Genomic DNA, 14,111 nt, shown 5'->3' with positions numbered 1-14,111 from the left:
CACAACTGTGCCAGTCATGTCTAGATTTCTGGCTTCCCTGACTCCTTTCCACCTGCCCCTCTAAATTCGACATTATTAAGCTCAATCTCATCCTGAGACAGTGTTCCAACAATAACTCTGCAGGTGTGGCACCTGTTGTTGTGTGAGGTGTAGTCCTGTAATGAAAAAGAAAGCGTGCTAGCTTGGTTGCCAAGGAATCACCAGTTAGCTTTCTCATGCCTGCCTTGAACGTTTGAACTGCCCTTTCAGCCATTCCATTTGTGGAAGAGTGGTATGGTGCAGTTTTCACATGAGTGATACCGTTGAGGCTGATAGACCATTGAAAATCAGCACTCGTAAATGCCGCACCATTAATGGAAACAATTACTTCTGGTAGTCGGTGAATGGCAAAACTCTGAAGTTTCTCAATTGTAGCGGCGGATGTTGGTGACTTCACCTCATATACGTCCAACTATTTTGAATGGGTATTGACAATGAGCAGAAACATTGTTCCCAGGAAAGGTCCAACGTAGTCAATGTGTAACCGCACTCAGGGTCTACCTGGCCACCCCCATGTGTGTAATGGAGCTGTCACTGGCAACTTCTGCAGTTGCTGTCATAGCACACAGTGCTTTACTAAACTCTCTATTTTGCCATCCATCCCAGGCCACCATAGATAGCTGTGTGCTATGGTCTTTATTTGGGAAATTCCTGGATGGGCACTGTGTAATTCAATTAAAAGTGGCTCCCTTCCCTTTGGAGGAACTGTCACTCGTGCTCCCCACAATAAGATACCATTCTGGCTGGTTGTTTCATGTCTTCTATTGAAATACGGTTTCATTTTGTCCGATACGGACTCCTGTGACCAACCATGTAGCACTTGTTCTCATACTTGAGAGAGGACTGGGTCCCGACTTGTCCAGTCTCTGATCTGTCGAGCACAAACCAGCAAGGAATCCAAGAAATTTAACAGTAAAACAAGTTCCTGTGGAACTGGGATGTGCTCATCATTTTCTTGTAAAGGCAAATGACTAAGTTTTCAGTGTTTGCGATTTGATTGCGAGGCCTATGTACAAAAGTGTATTAATTCGTTTGCTGCCAGAGTTAAAGCCCATTGTTGTATTCTTGCTGAGGCCATGGGTCACAAAGCCTTGTCCCCACTAAACAACCCTAGCAATAGTTTGTGGTCTGAAACAATTGTAACATGGTGGCCATGTATGTACTGGTGAAATTTCTTGGCACCAAAGATGATGGACAGGCCTTCTTTTTCTATCTGTGAGTAACCCGTTTCTGTTGTGGTGAGCATTCTTGATACATAAGCTATTGGTCATTCCGTGTCATTGTCCATCCGATGAGAGAGCACTGCTCTCACTCCATAGGGAGATGCATCACATGTCAGCACCAATTCTTTTGTCTGGTCATAATGTGCTAATAGACTGGACAAGTGTAACAATTGTTTCACTTTTATGAAAGCTTCTTTCTGGGGTGCCTCCCAAGACCAACATTGGTTCTTTTTGAATAGAGAATGCAGGGGGGACAGCACTGTAGGCAAATTGTGTAAGAACTGCCCATAATAGTTGATCATTCCTAGGAATGATTTGAGCTCTGAGGTGTTCTTTGGTGCAGGCGCCTCTCTTATGGCTCTCACTTTCTCCTGTGAATCTACCCGGTGAACCAAATAGATTACCTCCCTCGCTTGGAATGTGCACTTTTCTTTCTAGCGCAGACTTTAATCTCAGCCTTCTTTTTGACTTACTTTTGACCAGACTTCTCTCAGATGCAAGCTCAACTTGTCTGAGCTCAGCAGCTGAGTCTCCCAAAATTTCATTATCTGTCTGCTTCTTGGAAAATTCTGCAACTTTTGCTTCCAAAGCCTCTTTGGCTTCATTTAGCTGATTCTTTAGCTCTTCCATCTCTTTTTTGTATTTGTTTACTGCCTCCTGGAAAATTGAACATTGTTGTGTCTTCTCTGCCAACTCATTCTTCAGTTTGGAAAAACTCAGCAGGTCTGACAGCATCTGCGGAGAGGGATACAGTTGACATTTCGAGTCTGAATGACCCTTCATCAGAACTAAGACATATAGAAATGAGATAAAATATAAGATGGTAGAAGTGGGTGGGACAGGAGAGCTCGATAGGGGGCCAGTGATAGGTGGAGGCCAAGAAGAGATTGCCAAAGATGTCATCGACAAAAGGACAAAGGGGTGTTGATGGTGGTGATATTATCTAAAGGATGTGCTAATGGGGACATTAAGGAAAGCAAGCTAGTGGCAGATGGCCCTAGTGCGAGTGGGGTGGGGGCAAGGGATTGTAATGGGCTAAAAGGTGGAGATGAAACAATAGATCGAAATAAATTTTAAAGTAGGAGGGAAAAGAAAAAAAAAATAGTGTAAAAAAATGACAAATTATTGGAAAAAGGGGATCAGAAAGGGGTGGGGATGGAGGAGAGAGTTCATGACCTGAAATTGTTGAAAGGCTGCAAAGTGCCTAGTCGGAAGATGAGGTGCTGTTCCTCCAGTTTGTGTTGAGCTTCACTGGAACATTGCAGCAGGCCAAGGACGGACATGTGGGCATGAGAGCAGGGTGGTGTGTTGAAATGGCAAGCGACAGGGAGGTCTGGGTCATGCTTGCGGACAGACCGAAGGCGTTCCGCAAAGCGGTCATCCAGTCTGCGTTTGGTCTCTCCAATGTAGAGGAGACTGCATTGGGAACAGCGAATGCAGTAGACTAAATTGAGGGAAGTGCAAGTGAAATGCTGCTTCACTTGAAAGGAGTGTTTAGGCCCTTGGATGGTGAGGAGGGGTTAAGTAAAGGGGCAGGTGTTGCATCTTCTGCAGTTGCATGGGAAGGTGCCGTAGGAGGGGGTTGAGGTGTAGGAGGTGATGGAGGAGTGGACCAGGGTGTCCCGGAGGGAACGATCCCTGTGGAATGCTGCCAGGAGGGGTGAAGGAAAGATGTGTTTGGTGGTGGCATCATGCTGGAGTTGGCGGAAATGGCGGAGGATGATCCTTTGAATGCGGAGGCTGGTGGGGTGATAAGTGAGGACAATGGAGACCCTATCATGGTTCTGGGAGGGAGAGGGAGGTGTTTGGTTCCGTCTTCTCAACTTTCAGATTAAACAATGATAAATGTCTGAATTTGTTGTTTCAGGCTCTTCTACACTAGATTTCATTGGGTGGGAACATTAAGTTTATTTACAATATACTCAGCAGCAACTACATGTGTCCTTTCAACTCTGTCTCTACACTAGACAGCTGAGGTAGCCCACGCTACTCTTCTATTGATTACTACAGATCATGTGGTCTTCCTGAACAAGTATTATTCTTAAAGTTACATTGCACACTAAATAAACCCATAATTACTACACTCATCCACCTTTAAGACACTCCTTAAATCCCAACATCTTTTACTTTTGGGCACAGGTCCTAACATCCCATTGCTCTGTATCAAATTTTGTTGGTTAATGCTTTTGGAATTTTACTTGTTAAGCGACTTTAGAAATACAAGCTGTTGTTGACTTCATGCGATCAATTGCAAAGAGTATCTGCCACTTGTTAAAACAAACTGACAGATTTGTTGCACATGGAGAATAAGGATGAACTAAATTGAGGAGGGGGAGGGTAAAGTAAGAGCTCGTCATTGCAAGATAATTAGTATTGGGAAATCAATGTGAAACAGCAGCTAACGTGCAAATTTTGCAGAAAAAGTGTAAAATATGGAACGCTTCACGAATTTGCGTGTCATCCTTGCGCAGGGGCCATGCTAATCTTCTCTGTATCGTTCCAATTTTAGTATATGTGCTGCCGAAGCGAGCACAATATTTGGATACGACCCAGTGTTTTATAAAGCTTCATTAGTCTAAGCACTTTTACATGATGGTGGTGGCGATTTTTTTTTTGTTGCATTTTAAACGGAAGTGTTAGCATCACTTTAGTCACAAAGTGCACACAATCTAAACCGATAAATCTCTACTTTTATTATGTTGATTCTTTCAGGTAACTATTCAAAGTATTTTTTTACCGCAGAGGATTATGGTGGATAAATGTAGATCAGACGGGTGGGCGGTGCTTCAGCTCGCGCGCGGCTTGGCTCGGTGGGCGGGGCCGTTTGCTGGGCCAGACCCGGTGGGCGAGGCCTAGCGGCCGGGGTGTTACTGAGGTCGACCCGGAGGGCGGGGCCTATTGCTGGGCTGGGGGTCGAGGCGGGGCCTGTTGCTAAGCCAGGCCCGGTGTGCGGGGCCTCCTGCTGCTTTTAACCAAGGTGAATGACGGGGAGCGGGAGTGATCGTCTAGGTTGGAGGCTCGCAGCCCCGGAGCGAGTGGGGCCGGTGGGACCACTGCAGTTCCCATTGCCCGTCTGGTTGAGGGGCGTGAAAGCGCGATGTTGCCTTTCCCATGGAGACATCAGGCTTGGCCTAGGCCCAGGCCTTTTCCTCCGTCAGCTCCGCCCCCTTGGTGCTGTTCCTTTAGCTGCCTCAGCCTTAAGCTCTGGAAGGCCCATCCAAACTTCCATGTCCCTCTCACTATGGCACTCCTTACAATTTACCCCTAAACAAACTCTCACTCATGCCTCCTTCATTATCTTGCCTGATTCTGTTTTTGTGAAAGGCCTTGAGGTGCTATTTTGAGTTAAAGACACTATATAAATGCAATTTGTTGGTTGTTTGGTAAGGGTGATAAAGAATGTTATAGATCATTGTCATTGAAGCAACTGTTGGATGTAATGTATTCAATTTAATATTTTAAACAGTTTATGAACCATTTATAGTGTATAGTTAATACATAAAATACACTGAATAATTTTGCATCATATGTCCATTTCACACTTAGGAATCATAGAAAATTTGCAACACGGAAGGAGACCATTTGACCCATTGTGTCCATGCTGGTTGGTGAAGAGCTGCCCAGCCGAATTCCACTTCCCTGCACTCGGTCTATAGTGCTGCAGGTCACAGTGCTTCAAGTAGACATCCAAGTACTTTTTAAATGTGATGAGAGTTTCTGCCTCTACCACCCTTTCAGGCAGCAAGTTCCAGGTCCCTACTACCCCCTGGGGGAATAAAATGTCTGCTCATCTTCTCTCAAATCCTTCTACCAGTTACTTTAAATCTGTGTGGTTTTTGACCTCTTCTACTAAGTTAAGTAGGTCATCTCTATTTACTTTATCTCACTCTTATAGTTTTATGTACCTCAATTAAGTCCCTCCCCCCCGCCCCCCAAGCTGTCTCATTTCCAAGTGAAACAACCCAGGCGAGTCAATCTTCGACTAAAATTTTCTAGTCCTGGCAACATTCTCGCAAATCTCCTCTGCACCCTCTCCAGTGCAATCACGTCTCTTGTGTAATGTGGTAAACTGAAGCTGTGATCTAGCTAGTGCTATCTGTCGTTCTGGGATAATGTCCCTGCTCTTGTATCCTGTGCCTTGGCTAATAAATATGCCTTCTTAGCCGTCTTGTCGACCTGTCCTGATAGTTTGATGGGTATACACTTCAAGTTTCCCTAGTTCCTCCACAGTGCTCAGCAACCTCCCATTTGTTGTGTATTCCCTTACCTTGTTACATCTCCCAAAACAGATTGAGTTCCAAATTCACTTCTCTCCCCAACTGACTGGACCATCTATTTCTTCCTACAGTCTAAAACTTTCCCCCTCACTGCCAATCACATGGCCAATTTTGTATCCTCTGTCATTTTGTTTATCATCCCCTATATATTTGAGTCTAACTCATTAATATAATCTACAAAAAGCAAGGCACTGAGTATTTAATCCTGCAGAATTCCACTGGTAACAGCCTTCCAGTCCCAAAAGCCCAGTCCCAAAAGCATTATCCTTGCTTTCTGCCACTAAACCAATTTTGGATCCAATTTGCCGGTCTCTCTTGGATCCCAGAACTTTTACTTTTTTGACCAGTCTGCCATGTGGGCTATGCTAAAATCCATGTAGACTGCATCCACTGCCCTCCAGCCCTATTTGTCACCTCCTCAATTCTTAAACTCCTTAAAAATTCATGTTCACTTTCCTTGATTAATCTATGCTTTTCTGAATGAAGGATTATACTGTCCCTTAGAATTGATTTCAGTAATTTGCTCGCAATCAAAGTTAAACTAACTGACCAATAATTACTCAGATTATCCCTTCCTGTACTGCTTTAAACAATGGTATAACATTGGCAGTCCTTCAATCTCTTGGCACCTGTCATGTAGCCTGAGAAGGTTGAAATTTGATTGCTAGAGACTGCACTATTTCCTCCCTTGCTTCTTTTAACCACCTGGAATATATTTCAGACATTGTGATAAAGCAATATTGCTAACAAGCATGGAATGTGAAATCCCTTTGCGATTAACAATATTGAGCAAATGACGGTTAATATCTTGACACCCATTAATGTTCTTGCATCTTCCCTGCTGTTGCTTTTAGCAACTTCAGCTGTATTTGTATCCCGTTGTCTCCCTGACTTTTTGATACTTTTCTGATGAGCTTTTGAAGTTTCTTGTATTCTCCCTAGTGGATCATCTTGCCTTTCTTTCCACAATATTTTATGAAGCTTTTTTAAATTTATTCTGGATTATTTTCCAATGCCACTGATGTTTTATTTCCCAATTCATGCTTACTAATCCTAGATTTGCATTAGCCCTGCATGTTGTCCATTAGGAGATGGAAGGTATTAACTGTGGTATTAACAAATGAAATTAATCCATTTTATTTCTTCCCAACATTTTGGTGATTGCCATTTTTAAATTCCATGCATGGGTTTAACCCCACCCGCCCCCAACATTTCTCTGTAACCTCCTACAGCTCACAGAGAACACTCAATTTTTCCACTTTTGGCTTTTTGTGCATCCCTGATTTCTTTCACCCCGTCATTGGCAGCTGTGAATTCAGTATTCTAGGCCACAAGCACTGAAAGTCCCTCTTTACCTCTCCTCTTCTCTTTAAGATGCTCCTTAATCTATCTCTTTTACCACATTTTTGGTCACCTGTGATAATATCTTATATGTGAAATTTTGTCTGATAACATTCCTATGAAGCATCTTAAGATGTTTTACTATGTTAAAAGTGCTATATCAATAAAAGTTGTTGTCTTCCATACTGTCAGGATCATCCAAATGAATATTATTCACTGGTCAGAAGCTATCATTTCTTCTCCTCTAATTGGCACTTTAACTCTTTTTCTTTTCTAGACAACTCGAATGTTGTGCCAAAGATTTGAAGAAAACCTAATGTTCTATTTGTAATGGATTTGATTCCCCACTCCTCTGTACAACCCAAACCAAGACTCTCAGGCCTGACTCAGATTACGCACAGTTTATATTTAAGCAATGCTGTTGCTTCACACAACCAGAGTCTCTTGCAGGCCAGTGGAGTCACGTGTATGATCAGTGTGATGCCAGAGGTGATCAACTCTACATTTCCAGGCACTGAGTATATTAATATCCCTATTGCAGATTCTCCTAGTTCACAGTTAAGTGAGTACTTTGACATGGTGGCAGACAAAATCCACCTTGTTGGAAAATTGCATGGACGAACATTGCTACACTGTGTTGCAGGAGTCAGTAGATCTGCCACTTTGTGCCTTGCTTACCTCATGAAATACCACCACATGTCTCTGCTTGAGGCTCATGCTTGGCTGAGGGCATGCAGGCCTATAATTAGGCCAAATAGCGGATTCTGGAGGCAGCTGATTGAGTATGAAGATAGGCTCTTTGGAAAAACTAGCATCAAAATGGTGATGTCACCACTGGGTGTTATCCCAGACATATATGAAGAAGCAACAAGAGGAATGATTCCTTGTTGATACTGTACATCCAATGCATAATGTTTATTTTGTCTCAGTATGTTTGTGCTATATGTTACTACTGTACATGTTTGCCTATAAAGGCATCCATGGATAAGATAACATTTTAAGTATCACACAAAAATTGTCCCAAAGATTCCATGGCCCTCATGCAAGTCAAGGGTCAACTTCAGAAAGCTCCTATACATTAAAATTTTGTTCTTTATAATGTCTGGGGTCCACAAATATTTTCTCTCCACTACTCTCATTTCAAATACCCCATTCTCACCCGCTCTTGTTCTGATCAACCAGTGTGATGATATTTAAGTGGAACATCTCCCTCCTGCAGTCAGTCCTGGCTGCTGCTGATTTGAATCTTCTTTTCCCCTAGCTTTGCTGCTGGTCAGTTATTGGTTCAAAATCTGCAGTTGGACCTTTCAATAACCCTAGGATTCCGGAGGTAAAGCTGCCATTATAATGTATCTCAGCTTCTGTCGGATGTACTGTCTTTGGAGAATTGGCTGCATTGAGAGGATATATCCTTGTGTAAGATAAACTTGCTCAAGCACCTCTTGTGATCCAAACTAAGACATGCAATTATAGACTTGTATCCGAGTATATTTGAACAGTTTTCTTGTGTACATTGCATTCAATTTTAAATTTAATTCTAATTTTACAGAGCTAGGCTTAATAAATTGCAGCACATCTTGGAGTAGGACAAAACCAAAATAAGAAGTTTGGAACTATTTTTACAAACTACACAAATATAATGTGTTTATAGCTGCCTACTTTTTGTATGGTACCTACATTTAAGATTAAATTCTGGTGATGGAGTAATAATAATCTGTAATAAGGTAATAAAAAATACAATATAAAGTAATACTGTTTTTTGTCAGAACTGGAATGTACTCTTAGTATCGAAAGGACAAAGTCATGGTTAATCTTTAGGAGGGTCTTTGAAGGTCAGAAGAGTCATGGTTGAAAGTTTAATTTCCTTCTTCAACCACTGACTGCCCTGTCATATGTTTTTATTCATTCATGGGATGTGGACGTTGTTGGCAAGGCCATCATTCATTACCCAATTTTAATTGCCCTGGAGAAGGTGGCGGTGAACTGCCTCCTTGATCTGCTACAGTCGTAGTGAAGGTACTCCTAAGGTGCTTTTAGGAAGAAAATTCCAAAATTTTGACTCAGCAAGGATAAAGAACAGCAATGTATTTCCAGTTCAAGATGGTGTGTGACTTGGAGGGGACCTTGGAGGTCATGGTGTTCCTGTGCAACTGCTGCCCTTTTTGTGGGAGGATGTCATGGATTTGGTAGATGCTGTTGATGACAACCTGATGAATTGCTGCAGTCCATCTTGTAGGTGATACACTTGGTGGCAACGTGCGCTGGTGGTGGAGGAAGTGAATGTTTAAAGCGGTGAATGGGTGCCATCTTTATCTGAGCAGTTGCAACTGGAGATGAATACTGCAATCATCAGTGAACATCCCTACTTCTGACGTTATGATAAGTAGAAGATCATTAACAAAGCAACTGAAGATGTTTGGGTCTAGGACACCACACTTGGGAATTCCTGCAGTGAAGTCCGAAGGCCGAGGTGATTGGCCTTCAACAACCACAACCATTTTCCTTTATGCTACGTATGACTTCAGCCAGTGGAAAGTTTCCCCAGTTCCCATTGACTTCACTTTTAATAGAGCCCCTTGATGCCAAACTCTGTTAAATGTTGTCTTAACGTCAAGGGCAGTCACTCACCTCACCGCTGGAATTGAACTCTTTTGTCCATATTTTGACCAAGGCTGTAATCTGCTCTAGAAGCCAAATGGTCCTAATGGAACCCAAACTGAGCATCCATAAGCTGTTTAAGGGTGGGTGGGAAAGGTGGAGCTGGATAGAGGGCCAGTGATAGGTGGAGGCAAAGGAGAGATTTCCAAGGATGGCAAGATGTGTTTGACATCTTTGGCAATCTCTCCTTTGCCTCCACCTATCACTGGCCCTCTATACAGCTCCACCTTTCCCACCCACCCTTAAACAGCTCATATTTCACCACATTTCTATTCCTCTTTAGTTCTGATGAAGAGTCATACAGATTCGAAATGTTAACTCTGTCTTCCTCTGCACAGATGCTGTCAGACCTGCTGAGTTTTTCCAGCAATTTTTGTTTTTGTTTCAGATTCCCAACATCCGTAGTATTTTGCTTTTATCCATGAACGGGTTATTGGCGATTAAGTGCTGCTTTATAGCACTGCCAATGATCTTTCCGTTGCTTTGCTGATAATTGAGAGTAGGCTGATAAAGGCAAATCATGTTTCCCCAAGACGCGAACTAGGGTTAACAGTTCCAGAATCAGAAGTCAACCATTGAGGATTGAGATGAGAAATTCCTTCATGAATCTCTAGAATTCAGTACCTCGGAGGGTTGTGGGCAATAACAAAGGCAACTATCAATAGATTATAGGATACTAAGGGACTCAGGCATACCTGGGTGATTTTCCACTTTGTGAAGTAGATTTCAGGGTAGTAATCTCTGGAACAGCTTGGCTAGAGGCGCAGCTAGTCCTAGAGGACAAGTCTTCAGTACTAAGGCTAGGATGTTGTTTGGCCATAGTCTTTTCTGTACCCAAGGCACTCAGCCATTTCTTGATCTCACTTGGAGCGAATCAAATTGGCTGAGTACTGGCTTCTGTGATATGGGGACTTCAAGGGGAGGCCAAGATCCACTCAGCACATCTGGCTGAAGATGGTTGAAAATGCTTCAGCCTCATCTTTTGCACTCACACACTGGGCTATACCGTTACTGAGGATGGAAATATTCATGGAACAACCTCCTCTTCCAGTTACAAAAACAGAAAATGCTGGAAAAACTCAGCAGGCCTAGCAGCATCTGTGGAGAGAGAAACAGAGTTAACGTTTCAGGTCCGTATGACCCTTCTTCAGAGCTGAAGGCAAGTGGAAATGTGATGAAATTTATACTGTTTAAGGGGGGTGGGGCAGCTGGAGCTGGATAGAAGGCCCAATGATAGGTGGAGACAAAGGAGGGATTGACAAAGATATCATGAACTAAAGGACAAAGGGAGTGTTAATGGCATGGTTAGTGCTACAAAAGGTGCTAACAGTGACATAAAGGTAAGAAAGCAGAATGTGATAATAGCAGAACAAAGGCAGCATTATGTGAAAGAACAAAATGGAATAAGTAACAGATGGCCCTGTAGGAGTGTCCCCCTCACTGTGGTTGACAGGACTCTCAGCCCTGTCCGATCCATCTCCTATGCCTCTGCCCTCACACCTTCCACCCTCCCCCCACCCCCCCAGAACCATGATAGGGCCTCCCTTGTCCTCAATTTTCACCCCACCAGCCGCCACATTCAAAGGATCATCCTCTGCCATTTCTGCCAACTCCAGCATGATGCCACCACCAAATACTTCTCCCCTCACCTCCCTCCCACCGTCAGCATTCGGTAGGAACAGTCCCCCACCCCCCACCACCGCCCTGGAACACCCTGCTCCACCCCTCCATCGTCCCAGCATCTCATTCCCTTCCCATAGCATCTTCCCATGCAATTGCAGAAGGTGCAACACCTGCCCCTTTACTTCCTCCCTCCTCACTGTTCAAGGGCCCAAACACTCCTTTCAGATGATGCAGTGCTTCACTTGCACCTCTTTCAATCTGGTCTACTGCATCCACTGCTCCCAATGTGGTGGTCTCTATATCAGGGAGACCAAAGGCAGACAGTGTGACCGCTTTGCGGAACACCTCCGGTCTGTGCGCAAGTATCACCCAGACCTTCCAATCATTTGCCATTTCAACACACCATCCTGCTCTCATGCCCACATGTCCTTCCTTCGCCTGCTGCAATGTTCCAGTGAAGCCCAACACAAATTGGAGAAACAGCACCTCCTTCCGATTAGGCACATTACAGCCTTCTGGCCCTATCATTGGGTTTAACAACTTCAGACCATGAACTCTCTCCTCCATCCTCACCCCCTTTTTTTAATCTCCTTTTTTCTACATTCATTTTTTAATCCACATTTTTATTTTTAATCATTTATCCGTGATTTTATCCCCGTTTTTATCCCCCCTTCTACCCTATTTTCTATACTTTTTTCTGCACCACCACCCATCCCCCCACCCCTTCCCCTACAGGGCCATCTGTTACTTGTTCCATGTTGTTCTTTCCCACAATGTTACCCTTGTTCTGCTATTATCACATTCTGCTTTCTTACCTTTATGTCACTATCAGCACCTTTTTTAGCACTAACCATTGCCATTAACACTCCCTTTGTCCTTTAGTTCATGATAACTTTGTCAATCCCTCCTATCGCTATCGCTGGACCTTCAATCCAGCTCCACCTGCTCCACCCCCCTTAAACAGTATAAATTTCATCACATTTCCACTTCTCTTCAGCTCTGAAGAAGGGCCATACGGACCCAAAATGTTAACTCTGTTTCTCTCTCGACAGATGCTGCTAGACCTGCTGAGCATTTCCAGCATTTTTGGTTTTTGTTTCAGATTTCCAGCCTCCACGGTATTTTGCTTTTATCCTCTTCCAGTTCGTTGTTTAATTTACCACCACCATTCATGACTGGATGTGGCAGGACTGCAGAGCTTTGACCTGACCTCTTGGTTGCAACATCATTTCTCTCTGTCCATAGCATGCTGTTTCCACTGTTTTGCATGCAAGAAGCCCTATGTTGTAGCTTCACCAGGTTGGCACCTCATTTTAGGTATACTTGGTGTTGCTCCTTGGTATTCTACACTCTTCACTGTGGCCTTAGCATTCTCTGTCTTTTATTCCTTTTCGATCAGATCAAGTTGATCAGAATGTTCTGGCCCAACAATGAAAAAGACATTGCTAAATCCGGTTCTGGGGATTGAACTGGGTCAAGTGGATCAACTGTCAGTAGAGGAATATTTAGGGTACATCAATCATAGTTTCATAAGGATTAGGTTAGCTATGAAAAAGGACAAGGAACAAGCTAGAGAAAAAGTAATTAATTGGAGGAGGGCGAATTTGAGTGGGGTGAGAACAGATCAGGCCCAAGTAAATTAGACTCAGAGATATATGGGCAAAACTAATGGGACAATGCTGCCTTTGAAGAGCTGGTTTAGAACAGTTGAGGTACATTCCAATGAGGGGGGCAGGTAGGGCAAGCAAACCCAGAGCTCCCTAGGTGACAAAAGAGATAGAGAGTAAGATCAATCATGAAAACGGCATGTATGACAGATATTAGGTTGTTAATACAAGTGAGAATCAGGCTGATAATAGAAAACTCAGGGGAAGTGAAAAAGGAAATAAGAGGCAAAGAGATAATCTGAGAAGAGACTGGCAGCTAATATAAAAGGAAAATTCAAAAGCCTTCTGTAGGCATATAAATAGTAAAATGGTAGTAAATGATGGGAGGCTGATTAAGGACCAAAAATGGAATCTATGCATGAAGGTAGAGGGATAGCTGAGGAACTAAACGAGTACTTTACATCTGTCTTTAGCAAAGAAGAAGACACTGCCAAAGTCACAGTGAAACAGGAAATAGCAGAAATTATGGATGGGCTAAAAATTGATAATGGCTGGCTCTACTTAAAGTGGATAAGTCACCAGGACTGAATGAGATGTATTTGAAGTTACTGCAGGAAGTAAGGGTGAAAATTGAGGACGCACTAGCCAAAATCATCCAATTCTCTTTAGATACAGGGGTGGTACTAGAGGACTGAAGAATTGTTAATGTTACACCCTTGTTCAAAAGTAATAATTTGGGGCAATATTGATAATCACTTGGACATGTGTGGATTAATTAAGGAAAGCCAGCAGGGATTTGTTAAAAGCCATTTGTGTTTAACTAACTTGATTGAGTTTTTTTGATAAAGTAACACATGGTGAATTAGGACAATGCGGTTGGTGCCGTGTAAGTGGACAACTAAAATGCATTTGATAAAGTGCCACAGGAATTGGCAGCAGCAAAGTTGCAAACCCATGGAATAAAAGAAACAATGGCAGCATGGATACAAACTTGGGTGAGAAAAGGAAACAGAATAATCGTGAATATTGTTTTTTGGACTGGAAGAAGGTATATAGTGGGTTTCTGCAGGGGCCATGATGAGGACAGCCACTTTTCTGTCATAGGTTAATGACTTGACTTGGGTGCACAGGGAACAAAGGATGATAGTGATCAGCTTGAAGAGGACATAGACAGACTGGTAGTATGACCTGACACATGGCAGATGAAATTGAATGCACGGAAGTGTGAATACATTTTGATAGGAAAAACAAGGAGAGGCAATATAAAATAAAAAGCACAATACTAAAGGAGGGACAGGAACAGAGAGGCGGTGGGTACATGTGCACACATTTTGAAGGTAGCA

General features: G+C 43.1%; 2 protein-coding genes and 1 non-coding gene across 3 annotated transcripts in view; 1 reads left to right on the top strand and 2 right to left on the bottom strand.

Moving 5' to 3' along the window:
• LOC144687635 (synergin gamma-like) overlaps positions 1-14,111 on the bottom strand; it is a 450,053-nt gene that overhangs the window by 149,552 nt on the left and 286,390 nt on the right. The gene's annotated exons all lie outside the window — the stretch shown is intronic.
• On the bottom strand, positions 3,689-3,795 carry LOC144688180 (U6 spliceosomal RNA). Its single transcript, XR_013578373.1, has one exon. It is a non-coding gene; the product is annotated as a U6 spliceosomal RNA (small nuclear RNA).
• Positions 7,211-8,630, top strand: LOC144687999 (dual specificity protein phosphatase 18-like). Its single transcript, XM_078554653.1, has one exon. The coding sequence runs from the start codon at positions 7,211-7,213 to the stop codon at positions 7,769-7,771; it is 561 nt and encodes a 186-aa protein (XP_078410779.1). The 3' UTR covers positions 7,772-8,630.

This window comes from Cetorhinus maximus, chromosome 12 (assembly GCF_964194155.1).
Source record: "Cetorhinus maximus chromosome 12, sCetMax3.hap1.1, whole genome shotgun sequence".
NCBI classification, from domain to species: domain Eukaryota; kingdom Metazoa; phylum Chordata; class Chondrichthyes; order Lamniformes; family Cetorhinidae; genus Cetorhinus; species Cetorhinus maximus.
Note: the sequence above shows the minus strand (reverse complement) of the source record. Positions and strands in the feature narration are given on the sequence as shown.

Bases quoted from the DNA above. Each gene is read 5' to 3' on its own strand.
- LOC144687999 (XM_078554653.1), top strand. From the start codon at position 7,211: ATGGATTTGATTCCCCACTCCTCTGTACAACCCAAACCAAGACTCTCA.